The sequence below is a fragment of the Coturnix japonica genome, chromosome 28 (genome assembly GCF_001577835.2).
Source record: "Coturnix japonica isolate 7356 chromosome 28, Coturnix japonica 2.1, whole genome shotgun sequence".
Classification (NCBI taxonomy): Eukaryota; Metazoa; Chordata; class Aves; order Galliformes; family Phasianidae; genus Coturnix; species Coturnix japonica.
The window spans coordinates 2,510,679-2,524,288 of record NC_029543.1 but is presented as its reverse complement, the minus strand read 5'-3'; the positions used below and the strand labels follow the sequence as shown (position 1 = coordinate 2,524,288).

At 55.0% G+C, this 13,610-nt stretch overlaps 3 protein-coding genes across 13 annotated transcripts in view; all 3 read left to right on the top strand.

Moving 5' to 3' along the window:
* The window catches only part of GATAD2A (GATA zinc finger domain containing 2A), a 36,771-nt gene extending 33,934 nt beyond the window's left edge, over positions 1–2,837 (top strand). For 9 of the 10 annotated variants that reach the window (XM_015886247.2, XM_015886249.2, XM_015886256.1 and 6 more), the window contains 2 exons: positions 58–238; positions 862–1,691. In XM_015886247.2, coding sequence (XP_015741733.1) covers positions 58–238; positions 862–992 — 312 coding nt within the window. In that variant the 3' untranslated portion in view covers positions 993–1,691. Of the gene's footprint in view, positions 1–57; positions 239–861 lie in introns of all 10 variants that reach the window. The other variant, XM_015886248.2, reaches the window with a different exon arrangement.
* A 4,134-nt stretch (positions 2,838–6,971) lies between these two features.
* On the top strand, positions 6,972–7,863 carry NDUFA13 (NADH:ubiquinone oxidoreductase subunit A13). Its single transcript, XM_015886770.1, has 4 exons — positions 6,972–7,196; positions 7,277–7,348; positions 7,435–7,504; positions 7,693–7,863. The coding sequence occupies exons 1-4, from the start codon at positions 7,024–7,026 to the stop codon at positions 7,810–7,812; spliced, it is 435 nt and encodes a 144-aa protein (XP_015742256.1). The 5' UTR covers positions 6,972–7,023; the 3' UTR covers positions 7,813–7,863.
* Positions 7,864–7,929: 66 nt separating this feature from the next.
* Positions 7,930–13,561, top strand: YJEFN3 (YjeF N-terminal domain containing 3). 2 transcript variants are annotated; one of them, XM_015886768.2, is made up of 6 exons: positions 7,930–8,443; positions 10,620–10,728; positions 12,030–12,140; positions 12,219–12,332; positions 12,714–12,864; positions 13,334–13,561. In XM_015886768.2, the coding sequence occupies exons 1-6, from the start codon at positions 8,397–8,399 to the stop codon at positions 13,543–13,545; spliced, it is 744 nt and encodes a 247-aa protein (XP_015742254.1). In that variant the 5' UTR covers positions 7,930–8,396; the 3' UTR covers positions 13,546–13,561. The 2 variants fall into 2 exon arrangements, with proteins under 2 accessions (XP_015742254.1, XP_015742255.1); XM_015886769.2 differs by lacking the exon at positions 7,930–8,443 and adding an exon at positions 9,668–10,275.
* Positions 13,562–13,610: the final 49 nt, after the last annotated feature.

Sequence of the window (13,610 nt, the reverse complement as noted above, 5' to 3'; positions counted from 1 at the left end):
TGGTAGGTGAAGGAGGGACGCTCACTGTGCCTGTCTGACTGTCTGCTCTCTTTCCAGACTTCTAGCCAGATGTCTCGAGGCTCTGGAGCCCCGCGGGGAGTGTTGCATGCATTTAGCCAGTCACCCAAGTTGCAGAATGCATCATCTGCAGCACTTGGGGGCAGGTCAGGTAAGCATGCCGAGAGAACTGTCAGCAAGGGCAGCGCTGCCGCCTGGAAGAAGACTTCCATCAACACAGGTAGGTTATTTTTCCTGAAGTTTCTTTTCCTTCTATTTATTTGCTTTGCTCTTATCTAACAGTCGTAGCTCCTTGGGTAAGTGCAGTTAGTGCCGCACTGCTGGGCTTGGTTGGGAGCTGAGTTTGGTCTATTCACATCAAACCACGTCAAATAAAGGAATGGTTTTGCTGTAGGTGAGGCTGCAGCACATCCTCGCAGTGTTCTGCAGGATCTGAACCTGCTGAAGCTGTTGTTTGGAGCAAATTGATAGTTTAATTTAATCTCTTCTGTATGTAAGAATCCGACTTCAGAGCTGTTTGTTTTTTAAGTGATCATTAGGATCTCCAGGAAGGAAACAGCACAGCAATTACCTCCATTATGATCTACTTTCATACTCAGTATTGAATGGTTGATATATTTGCCTCCTGACAGCTTAATATATCACTTCAGAGAGCCCTGATCTGCTCAAGTCTTCATTTCTGATACAAAACCTTAATGGTTTTAGACCTTTGAAGGTGTCTGACCTTCTGTAGCACTGTGGGCCCAATTCAGTTATTTTCATGCAGGTTAAACGGGTGCTTATTTGCCACTGGTTTTACCATGCTGTGACCTTCATTCTCTCTTCCCCTTTGTGTCTCCTCAGGTGGGGCTCTACCCTTTGTTAACCCTAGTTTAGCTGTGCACAAGTCCTCCTCAGCAGTAGACCGCCAGCGTGAGTATCTCCTGGATATGATCCCCCCACGGTCCATCCCACAGTCTGCCACGTGGAAATAATGCAGAGGAACGCCCGAGAGGAAGACTTTCCTGTTTCTGCCATCCTTTTTATACCACACGACAGTGGAATCTGCTTTAATCCCAGCTGGATACGCCCCAGGCTTTATAGGATGCAAGAAGACCACTCCTCATCCCATCGAGTGCTGCTGTCCCTGCTATGAGAAATGACACCGTGTGGGTGGGAAAGACTCGAGCTCATTTGGTGATCAGATTCTTGTGATTGACTGATAATGAAGGCTGTCAGGGAAGGGGAAGAATTCTTTATTTTTTGGGCTTTATATATATTTTTAGTTTGGATTTTCTTTGTCACCAGCACAAGAGGAGAGGGACTGAGTGACTCTCTGCCTTCGGTTTCTTTGTCAAGGACCCTCACCAGGAACCACAGAGCATGGATGGCAGCTTGGGGGAGAGCAGCTTCCACCGGTCCTGCAGATGCATTTAGTGAGCCGAGTTCATGTTTGCTTTTCTTCCCTGCCCCTCCTCAGCCAGGAAGGCAGTCTGCAGATGATAATGTTTCCGAATCCGCTGATGATGAGCTAATGATAAATGAGCGCAAACTGAAATTCCACTTGAGTCTGTTGTTTTCTAAGGGACTGGCTACCACCAAAACTTGGCTGGTGGGTGGGACCCGGTGCAGGAGCCTCTCACTTATGTTGGATTCAGTTTTGAATAGACTTGGAACTGTTGGTAGTCTAAAAAGAAAAAACCTAATTTACTGCATAGACAAAACACCTTTTGTTCGATCTTTCTAATTCAGTGAAGAGCAGTTTGGGCCTTTCAGACCTTCCCAGAGGACTTAATGAGCGAAACTGGTTTGGATTCTTCTTTTTTTTTTTCTTTTTGTTTTGTTGGAGGTTTATCGTTGTTTGGAGCAATTTTGAACTCCGAATCCAGGAGCTGCAGAAGCTGCACTCAGTCAGAAAGGCGAGCAGAGGGAGCAGAATGGAGGTGTGTGATGGGGGGGGCATGGCGTGTCTGGGGTTAACACTGTGCCCACTGCTCCCCCCCTTCCAGGCCCGCTCCCCGGCCGCTGCAGTATTGCATTTTGATAGAGCTTTAGGTAACCCTGCTTTAAGGACAGGTTTCTACGTGGTTTTAATATATTTTCGGGGATTCCCACAGGTTTCAACCCAGATCCCTCAGGTCCGGTTTGTCTCCTCGTCATTTTTTCTCTCCTTCTTCCCTTTGCTTCTCCCAAATTCACGTCCGATTCGAGCGGCAGAAAGACATGCCTTACTTACTTAACGTTGCATATCAGTGCTAGAAGTAGTGCTGATGAGAATTATTTGCAAAATTATATATATATCTATATATCTATATATAAAAAAGGGGGGGAGGGGGGGTGTTACTGCTCAGCCTCTGTGCTGAATCTTATTTTTCTTAGCAGCTGCTGGTAGATCTTCACTCTGAAGCAGTCACCGTGCAGGGCCGTCCCCCCCCACCCCAGATCTAACTATTGCATAGTGGGAAAGAGAACTGGTCCATTTTAACCCCCCCCCACCCTGTTCTGTTGTGTGAATGTCAATATTTATGTACTTGGGAAACTGTTGGGTAGCCTAGAGAGCCTAGTTTTGCAAAATGGTATTTGTTGCTGTATAAAGCCCTAGGATTTCAACTTAACTTTGGTTCTTTTCTTCCCCCCCCTCCCCATCCTTCCCTTTCCTCCTCTGTTTGTTTTATATATTAAGAGCCAACCGGGCACGAGAGGAATTCATTGTGTCGGGTTCATTTTGCTTTTCATTCCGGGGTATTTTGGGTTGGGAGATGCGGAGATGAGAGAAAGAAATGGGGAGTGCATTTTATTTTTGCACTTGGAAATATTACAGAATTGTTTTCAGTTCTTTACACGTGTGGACTTTTCTTGTATGGGGGTTTGTTTTCTTTTATTCCCTTTCTATCTTCTGACCGATAACCTGCTTATAGCACCAAAACACATCCAGAACTGATATCTGACCTGGGGAGAGGAGAGAGCTTTTGTCTATAAAGAAAAGGCAAAAACTTCTCTCTGTTTGAAATATAGATGCCTCAATGGTGTCAGGGGGGAGCTGGAGTGATGTCTGCTGTCTGCCTTGTGTGTCAGAGCTGGAAAAGAGGGGGATGGAAGTATGAAAAGCACCCGGCTTAAAAGCGATGTCAGCACCTGGTTGGGCACATCAGGCTCACACTGTGGGGCTCCAGAGCTTGGAACTGAAAGCAGAAAGCATGTAGCATCTTGCAAACCCTGCTCCCTCATGATGCTGGAGCACAATGAGCTTTCACATAGCCAGTGGGCTCCATCAGCCCTATCCATTGGGGTGAGTGTTCCAGAGGGGTTTGTAACCAACAGATCCAGCCCAGCCATCACTGCTGGCATCCAGACCCGGTCTGACATCGTTTTGAATCTGTGGTTCTTGGAGTGCTGCAGGTCACTTCTATATTTATTGCATTAACTGCAAAGCCCTGGGTGGGTGCTGCAGCAGAACACGAGCGCTGCGTCCTGCTGCAAGGCCAGAGCTGCGTGTTCTGCTCAGCACTCAGCACTGTGCAAGGCTGGGTTATGGCACCTGCGGGGTGGGCATCTCCCCCTCCCCATCCACATCAGAGCAAGGGGGGTGGGTGGTGGGATGGGATGTCCCATTGAGTGGTGTTACACCTCGAGGTAACGCTGCTGAGGAGCTCAGCAGAACAAAGCTCTGCTCCTTGGTGCTGCCTGCCCTGTGCTTGGATTCCCACCACCACCAAAGGGCTCCTGGCCCCATAGAGCTGTGGGGAGAGCTCTGAACAAAGACCGACCGCCGTTGCTTGGCTGCACGGTGCTGCATGAGCTGGGGACGGTGCTGCAGAGGCTTCCACCTCTCCTGGGGAGAGGCTCAGAGCAGCTTTGGTTCTCGCAAGCCATATTAACCTTTCTTTGGAGACGTTGCAACTACGAGATTTTATAATACGGTAATGATGACAATGACTTATTGTACTTAGATTTTAGCATCTTGTGAAATAAAAACCCCTGATTTTCATTTGAAAAAAAAAAAAAACAAAAACCAAAGTGTTGCGAGCTGGGAGCCGTGTGGTTTGTTAATTTTGGTGTTGTTAATTATTATTATTATAGCCTAATTTATTGCCTGTGGAGCACTCAGGGCATCCCAGTTGCTCTGTGGCTGTGCTCCTCATTGAGCCACATATGGGATGCTGAGGAAGATGCTGGGTTCAACCTGCCTTCCCAGTGATGTCAGCTTTGCTTTCTTTTACCATAGATCACCTTTTATCATCATTTTAGGAACCCTTTTACCTCCGAATTGCTGGACCTCGCCATAATCTCTTTTAGTTTGGCTTCCTAATAAGAAAATGGCCCAAGTGCAGCAAAGAATTGGGGTGGGTGGGTGAGCAGAGCAGGCCTAGTGCGTGCCACTGCGTCCAGAGCCTTCATCACCTTCTCCTTGCAGAAGGAGAGGGCACAGAAGGCATTCCTTAATAATAGATATATATGTGATGCAAAAAGGACCTGAAGGATTTCTGACCATTAACCAAGTGTGATGGTGACGTTTCATCAGCCCAAGGTGTGGTTTGGTCACCTGAGTTTATTGTGGCTCTTAAATCTTTTGGTTCAAATTAGGTTCAAAATGAAGTTCCTACTGAACCCCGAGCAGCCCAAGGGAGGAAGAACCTGAGCTCAGTATCTGCACGTTGTGTTGTGAGGGGAGGTTTGGTGTTTGGGTGGTAATAAATAAGTGGATAAAGTCCTGCATCTGGCTCTCACTGGGGTCTGAGACTGCGCCAGGGGGGATGGTGGTCATGGTGGTGTCATGATGGTGGTGTCGGTGATGGTGTCATTGATGGTGGTCGTGGTGGTATTAGTAATGGTGGTGGTATAAGTGATGATGGTGATGTCATTGATGGTGGTCATGGTGGTGTCATGATGGTGGTGGTGATGATGTCATTGATAGTCATGGTGGTGTCATGATGGTGGTGGTGGTCATGGCAGTATCAGTTGATGATGGTGATGATGTCATTGATGGTGGTGGTTGTGATGGTGGTCATGGTGGTTGGTATTAATGATGATGGGGGTGGTTGTGGTGATGTCAGTGATGATGGTGGTGGTCATGGCAGTATCAGTTGATGATGGTGGTGATGGTGATGATGCCATTGATGGTGGTCATGTTGGTGTCAGTGGTAGTGGTGGTCGTGAAGGTGGTCATGGTGGTATTAGTGATCATGGGGGTGATGGTGATGATGTCATTGATGGTGGTCGTGGTGTCAGTGAAGGTGATGTCATTGATCGTGGTCATGATGGTGTCATGATGATGGTGGTGGTCATGGCAGTATCAGTTGATGATGGTAGTGGTGGTGATGATGTTGTTGATGTTTATGATGGTGTCATTGATGGTGGTGGTTGTGATGGTGGTCATGGTGGTTGGTATTAGTGATGATGGGGGTGGTTGTGGTGATGTCATTGGTGGTGGCCACAGTGGTGTCATGATGGTGGTGGTGATGATATCATTGATGGTGGTCATGGTGGTGTCGTCAGTGATGGTGGTGGTCATGATGGTGGTCATGGGGGTGGTTATGGTGGTGTCATTGGTGTCATGGTGGTGTCATGATGGTGTCGTGATGGTGGTGATGATGTCATTGATGGTGGTCGTGGTGTCAGTGATGGTGATGTTATTGGTGGTGGTATCATGATGGTGGTGGTCACAGCAGTATCAGTTGATGATGGTGGCGCTAGTGATGGTAGTGGTGGTGATGATGTCATTGATGTTTATGATGGTGTCAGTGATGGTAGTCATGGTGGTTGGTGTTAGTGATGATGGGGGTGGTCGTGGTGGTATCGGTGATGTCATTGATGGTGGTAATGGTGTTATCAGTTGATGGTGGTGGGGGTGGTGATGATGTCATTGGTGGTTGTGATGGTAGTCATGATGGTATTAATGATGATGGAGGTGGTCATGGTGGTGTCAGTGATGATGGTGATGTCACTGGAGGTCATAGTGGTGTCATGGTGGTGGTCATAATGTCAGTGATGGTGGTGGTGATGATGTCATTGGTGGTTGTGGTGTTGGTGTCAATGATGGCAGTGATGTGCCAGTGGTGGTGGCAGTAGTGGTTGTGGTGGTGACAATGATGGTGGCAGTAATCATGGTGGTGTCAGTGATGATGGTGGTGATGATGGCAGTGGTGGTGGCGGTGTTGATGGTAATGATGACGGTAATGGTGGTTGTGGTGTCAATGGTGGTGTTGATGGTGATGACGGTAATGGTGGTTGTGGTGTCAATGGTGGTGGTTATGGTGGTGTTGATGGTGATGACGGTAATGGTGGTTGTGGTGGTGTCTGTGATGCTGGTGGTGGTCTTGGTGGTGTTAGTGATGATGGTGGTGATGGTGTCATGCAGTTATAGCCACGATGGTGGCCATGGTGCTGATGGTGTCAATGATGATGGTGGTGTTGGTGGTGCCACTGGCAGCCATGGTGGTGTCAATGATAATGATGATGGTGATGGTGTCAATGGTGGTGCTGGATTCCAGTTGCTCTTTGGATCTCCATCATTTCCCAACCCACACTGGAGGCTGGGAAGGGGATGATGGAGGAGATGGAACCCACGTGGATCTTCACAAATAGAACCGAAAAGCCGCACAGAGGCTCAGCCCTTCTCACCATCTCACCATCGCTCTGCACACACCCACGGACCCCATAGAGCGGGGAGGAAAAGCCTTTGGATCCCAATGGGAACAACCCGCCCCGTTTGGCGTCACAGAGCGGCCAGAGCCGAGTACAGTGGGAGCCCCCTCTGCAGCCATCTGCCCTCATTAACGGCCGCAGCGGGATTAGGGCGAGATTAGGGCTTAAGGGAGCGGGGGGGGATGGGGTGACCTCGATCTGCATCCGTGGGGTGGGAGGGTGGGAGGGTGGAAGGGGTGGGGCCCACCGAGTCCTCCACGGCGCCGTTTCCCCTTTAAGGCCGGGAGGTGCGTGAGATGGGGGCGCTCTGGAGCGGCGCCTCTACCATAGAGAGCGCTTCCGGTTGTTCGCGAGGCGGAAGCGACGTAGAGCGCTGCCAAGATGGCGGCGCAGAAGGTGAAGCAGGACATGCCCCCACCGGGGGGCTACGGCCCCATCGATTACAAACGGCACCTCCCTCGTCGAGGCCTTTCAGGTTACAGCCTCTTCGCTCTGGGCATCGGCAGCCTCCTGCTGGGTTACTACACCATCATCAAGTGGAACAGGGAGCGCAGGTAACACCGCGGCCTACACCCCCCCCCAATCCGCCATCTTTAGGCCTTCCCCCCTTATTTATCCCCCTCATGACCCGCAGGCGGCTGCAGATCGAGGACCTGGAGGCTCGTATCGCTTTAATGCCGCTGCTCCAGGCGGAGGCGGATCGCAGGTAATGGGGGATTCAATAGGGGGAAGGGGGGGGGATTGATTTAGTATGAGACCCCCCCCCCCATAGCACGGATCCCCCCCTTGCAGAACCCTCCGCATCATGAGGCAGAACCTGGACGAGGAGGCCAAGATCATGAAGGATGTTCCTGGTTGGAAGGTTTGGGTTTATTGGAGTATTGGGGTCTTAATGGGCTTCATCCCATAGGGACCTTCCCATAGGGACCCACTGTGAGGGGCAGGCCGTGGGTCTGGGGTCTGATGGGCCTGCCCCCCCTCACAGTGGGTCCCTATAGGAAGGTCCTATTGGGTGGGTGGAGCTGTGATGGGTGCCCCCCCCCCCCCCAGGTTGGTGAGTCCATGTTCCACACCGACCGCTGGGTTCCCCCGACGTTGGACGAGCTCTATTACCTGCGTCCAGCTGCTGAGATGGACAACGAGAAGTTTGGGCTGCAGTATTATGTCTAATCGACAGCTCTATGGGGGGATCGGTATTAAACCTATATGGGTACACGGTGATCTCTGTGTGCTCCGCTCCTTTCTCCCTGCTTGGAAGCTTGGGGGGGCTGCAGCAGTGCTGGGTGGGGTTGGGGGGCTGCCCCATGGCTTTGTTGTTATGGTGGGAGCAGGGGAAGGGCTGTGAGGGGCTGCCATTGCCCCCAAGTGCCCAGTGGGGCTGAGTGCTCACACTGGGGTCTCAGTGGGAATAGGGTCCTTCAGCATCACAATTGTTGGGGTTTGGAGGTCTCTCTCATGCAGGGATCAGGGCTGAAAATCCCACTGAGTTCTGGTGCTTGAAGGAGGGAAAGCTTTGTGTCCTGGGATGGCTGGGACACCCCTGGTGCTTCCACCATTGCCTGCGGGGTTATTCTGCATCCCTCCCGGCAGCACCACCCGCGGGGGATGGAGGGAGTGAGGGGCCGCTCCCGGGGCGGGGGCAATCAGAGCCGCCTCCCACCGGGCGGCACCGCACAGCGCCGTGGGGACCATTGCGGCCACTGCTCCCTACGGGCTCATCCCTCTCTTCTTGTCCACCCCGCTCGTTGCCCACCATGAGCTCCGGTCCCGTTCCATCCCGGGAGCCCCCGCGCTACCTCAGGTGAGCCCCACACCGACCCTCGGGAGCCTCGGGGGAGGCTGTAGGGGTCCCGCTGTGCCCATGACCCGCATCGTGTCCTGCCCGGTGTGGTCCTGTGGGATGTGAAGGGGGCTGGGGGGACTCTGATGCTCCAGACCCACTTGGGTGGTGCTTGGAGGGTCTCTGGGTCCCAGCAGCAAGAGCGGACCCAGCACTGCTCCTCTCTGGGTGGGAGTGTGGAGCCCTTACGTGTGTCCCCCCAGGGTGGTCCCAGCCCGGCTCCTCACTCCCAGCCCCAGGAGCCGCGGGGGTGGAGGGGGCTGGTACCCAAATAGCTGCTGTTACCAAAGCAACCGCATCCCGGGTCTCCATGGCTGCGATGGGGACGGCTCCAGCAGCAGCAGAAGCCCCGGGGTGGGGAGCTGAGGGGACCTGCAGAGGGACCAGAGGGGCACAAAGTTGGGGGGGGAGATGCACGTGTAATGAGGAATCAATGCGGGACATGGAGGGGGAGGCAGAAAGGGAGCAGAGCCCCAGGGTGCAGCCAATGCCCTGTGGGGCTCAGCTCATTCCCCACTGGCTGAGGAGGGGTTCAGGAGGTGGGAGTGTGGGCAGGAGGGGCTGCTCTGCTTCGTTTGTACCTCTCCCTCCTTCTCCCCGCTGTGGGGTCCTGAGGTCCTGGGTACCAGCAGGTGGTACCGGGCCTTACTGGGCTCTGCCTGTCCCGAGCCAGGATCTGAGCAGCACCTGCAACCCGCTCTGCCCCGTTCCTATGGCGAACATGGAGCAAAAAGCTGGAGGGGATGTGAGTGCAGGGCTGCTGCTCCCCGGGCAGGCTGTGAGCCAGGGATGCAGAGCCCTGTGTGTCCCCACCCCGGGGATGGTGCCAAAGCATCAGGACCGAGCCTGGGCCGGGGCCCAGGGTGCTTTGCCAGCAGCAATTAAGGGTAATGTTCTCCCCTGGATCCAAAGAGTGGATTTTTGTCAGAACTTCGCCTTCTGTTCAATGGGTGCCAACACAGCTGCGGTGGGGCCAACCCCCGGGGGCTGCTGCTGCCAATGTGGGGTGGGGAGGGGGGGGATCCCCAGGCTGGGTTTGTCCCTGTGACCCCCAGTTTGCCTGCAACTCCACCACGCTGTGGGGCTGGGGCCGGGCTGGGGCTCACTAGAGGGCACCAAAGTATTGGGGATGGGATGGGATGGGATGGGATGGGATGGGATGGGATGGGATGGGATGGGATGGGATGGTGCAGTGTGAGATGTGTTGAGGGTTGGACAGGATGGATGGGTCACTGAGGACTTATGGGGCCTGAAGGAATCCTGGGGTCTATGTCTATGGGGTCAACCAGCACCCTGGGGGCGTGGGTCAATGGGATCTGTCAGGGTTGGTGGGGATGGGGTCTGCCAGAATGACCACTCCTGTAGGGTCTATGGGGTCTTGTCAGACATCCAAGGGGTAGCTGTGGGGTCTGTGGGTGGCATGAGGTCCCCTGCACCAAATGCCCAGCAGAGTCTCCTCCTGTCCCCATCCAGCTCCCAGGGATGGCAGCACCACACTGATGTCCCCTCCCTAAAGCTGTGACCACTCAAGGTGTGGGTGATGCAGACCCCCAGCATCAGCTCCGTGTCCCATTGCAGACCCACCTCCCACCCCACAGCTCCGGGTCTCCCCATCCACCCCACATCACCCACAGGTGTTGGCACAGCACAGTGCTGGCTCTCTATGGGATCTCACCCCACAGCCCTGGAGCCAACGTCGTTTCTCCCAGGGCTCAGATTTCCCTGTCCCTTCAATAACAAAAGCAACGGCAGCGGATTGGAAACGGCACATGTTGTTCCCATCCGCGGCGCAGGTGAGCCAACAGATGTGAGCAATTATTGTCCAATTCTAAAGCTTCCAGCCCTGCCAGCTCCCGGACTCGGCAGCGGATGAACAACCACAGCATTGTTCAGCTTTATATAACAGCCCAATCGTTCAGCCCGGGGCTGCTGCCAGGGCCGTGCCTCGCACGAAAGGCAACCACGACCCCGTGCTGCGCGTGCCTGAGCCCTGCACTGCCTTTATTCAGCCTGTCCCAACTCCCCCCTCAAACCATGAGCACCCCGTGCCCCGAAATGGTGCCGATGTCCCCGCTGTGCTGCCCTGCTTGGCTGGGGATGGAGTGGGGTTTATGGGGGTCTCACTGCTGCCCTGCAGCAAAGCGGAGGCGGAGGCCATGGAGAAGGAGCTGCTGGAGGATTATCGCTTCGGGCGGCAGCAGCTGATTGAGATCTGGGGACACGCCTGTGCCATGGCCGTCACCAAGGTGAGGCGGTCAGTGGGGCTGAGCACCCCCTTTATTTAGGGGGGGGCTTCACTGCTGGCTGCTCTGCAACCCCCATCCCATCCCATCCCATCCCTTGGTTTCACCCCTGGACTAGGAAACAGCCCCATGGAGGGACAGAACCCAGCGCTGCTCTCCCCATCCCCTCCATTCCCAGGGCTGCACCTTCTCTATCACTTTTTGTCACTGCTCTTTGCAGTCCCGTTTAATGCTTCCTCCTGTGGTGAATTGGGCTCACCTGGGCACTTATATTCCCTGCAAGGGAAGCTGAGCCCTTCCCAGGTGCCCAACATTGGCACTGCTCAGTGCTGGTGGTGGGGAAGGGGAGGCAGTGATGCTCAGGGCAGCATCAAGGGCAGCTTTGTGCTTCGTGAGGGCAGCAGGCTCCGCTCCCGGCTCAGCTTTTCCATTCGAGGTGTCTGGGCCGCTCTCTGCCCTCCCCTTCTTTCAGGGCACAGATTTACTTGGAGGAGCACAAGTATTTGGGTGTTGGAGCTTCATCCATCCTGTGGTTGGCAATGTTGGCGCGGCCCCACATTGCAGCATCCCAATAATGGGGAGCACCTTCCTCCTCCTCTTCTTCCTCCTCCTTATGGGGTTGGGAATCACACAGGAACAGCTCCCACTGCCCCCAGCCCTGCAGTACCCCCAGCATCGTTCCCCTCCCTGGGCTCCCTCCAATACATTCCTGGGAGCCACAAAGCAGCTGGAAGCTCAGCTCCAGGGCCGCAGCCAAACACTGCAGCAGGGCCAGGGCTGGGTGAGCGGGGTCTGTCCAGCGGCTGCGGACTGGCGGTGCCTCGCGGGGCTCCGGGGTTTGGATGGAAGCAGAAACCAGGCTGCGTGAGCAGGAAAAAATCTGTCAATGGATAAACAGAGCCTCCCTTCGTCGGCTGCTGGTATGTGGAGCGCGGCCGCCTCCCAGCAGGCTGGCGGGGAGCCCCGACCCACTGCGGGCACCTGCCCTGTCCCACCATGGGTATATGGGTCCTGAACCACCATAGGCACCTTCCCCATCCCATTATTGGCATCGCTGTCTCCATCCCATTGTAGGCATTGACCCCATTCCACCTGCTGCCACCCAGCATCACATCCCCACTGCGGGTACCTCCAAGCCCTGGTGCCCTTCTTGTGCTGCCCCAGTGCTGGGTGATGTAGTGATGCCCCAGTGCTGGGTGATGTGATGCCCCAGTGCTGGGTGATGTAGTGATGCCCCAGTGCTGGGTGATGTAGTGATGCCCCAGTGCTGGGTGATGCAGTGATGCCCTGCTCTTCTCCCCCAGGCCTTCCCATTGCCATCCCTCCCTCGGAAGCAGCCCACAGTGCTGGTGGTGTGCGGCCCTGCACAGAATGGGGCCATTGGGCTGGTGTGTGCGCGGCACCTGCGTGTCTTTGTAGGTATCTCTTCCTCCCCATCTTCCTCCTCCTCCTCTTCCTCCTTCCATGGACCCCAACACCGCTTTGCTGTGCAGGACTATGAGCCCACCATCTTCTACCCCAAACGCTCCCTGGATCCCCTGCACCGGGACTTCACCACTCAGTGTGAGAAGATGGACATCCCCTTCCTCTCCTACCTCCCCACCGAGGTGAGCCCCCCACCCACGATCCCCACTGATGAACTTCAGGGCATTACAAGGATCTGCTGATCATCCCCAGCATCCACAGGGGTGAGATCCACACTTGCTGCTGGCCCTGCCCACAGCTCTGGGGCTGCTGTTGTTGTTGGAAGTGTTGGACTCCCTTGGAGGAGGAATGTGACCTCAAATCGCTGTCCTGGCCGCATTACGTCCCCCTCCCTTGTTCCCCCCACAAGGCATTTTGCAATTGCTGTGCACATCCCATTCAGCAGGGAAAAGGGATGCCCCTATTGGCAGCTTTTCCATGCTCTGGGGTCGAGTGGGTGGGTGGATGAGGGGTCTGGGGAACTGGGGGACCCCCCTTCTGCCCGCTGTGTGTCCCCCCCCCAGGTGCAGCTGATCAATGATGCCTACAATGCGGTGGTGGATGCAGTGCTGGGGGCTGAGGCGGAGCTGGGTGAGGGCAGGGGGCCGTGTGCTGGCATCCTCGCCACCCTAAAACACGTCCGCATCCCCATTGTCAGCCTGGATGTGCCCTCAGGTATGGAGACCCCCAGGGTGGGTTTTTCTGCCCCTAGGAAAGGTATTATCCCCATTGTAGGAGGGGTGGGGGCAGCTCTGGGACCCCCACTGCCCCCAGCTCGGCAGCATCCCTGTGGTTCACTCCGAGTGCTGCCGACGGCTGAGGATGCATTCAGGGCATCTCCAACAAATAACCAACTGAGACATGATGTAATTTGCAAACACCCGGGTGTCTGGTGGCCAGGCCTGGAATTGCCATCACCCCCCCACTTCCCTTCCCTCCCCCCCCTGCTGCTGGAGGAGCAAACAGGAGCTTTGGGCATAGCCACTGGTGAATCCCCACCAAGCACAACCCCACACTGTGCCAAGATGCAGCCGGGGCACTGCAGGGCAGCGATGCTTCTGGATGCCACAGAGACCCCACCATCCCCATCCCTATCCATCCACCACCCCCTGGACCCCCTCCCCACATCCCTGTGTCATTGCAGGGTGGGATGTGGAGGCTGGCAGCAGCGGTGGGATCAGCCCTGATGTGTTGGTGTCACTGATGGCCCCCAAGCAATGCGCCCGTCGCTTCCTGGGCCGCCAGCACTTTGTGGCCGGTCGCTTCGTTCCCTATGATGTACAGAAGAAGTTTGAGCTCAACCCACCCGAGTATCCGGGCACTGAGTGTGTGGTGGCCCTGAGTGCCCCCCAATAAAGTGCTGGGACTGCTGGCTCCGTGTCTGTGTGGGTTCTGTGGGCCCCATTGGTATCCCATGGTGT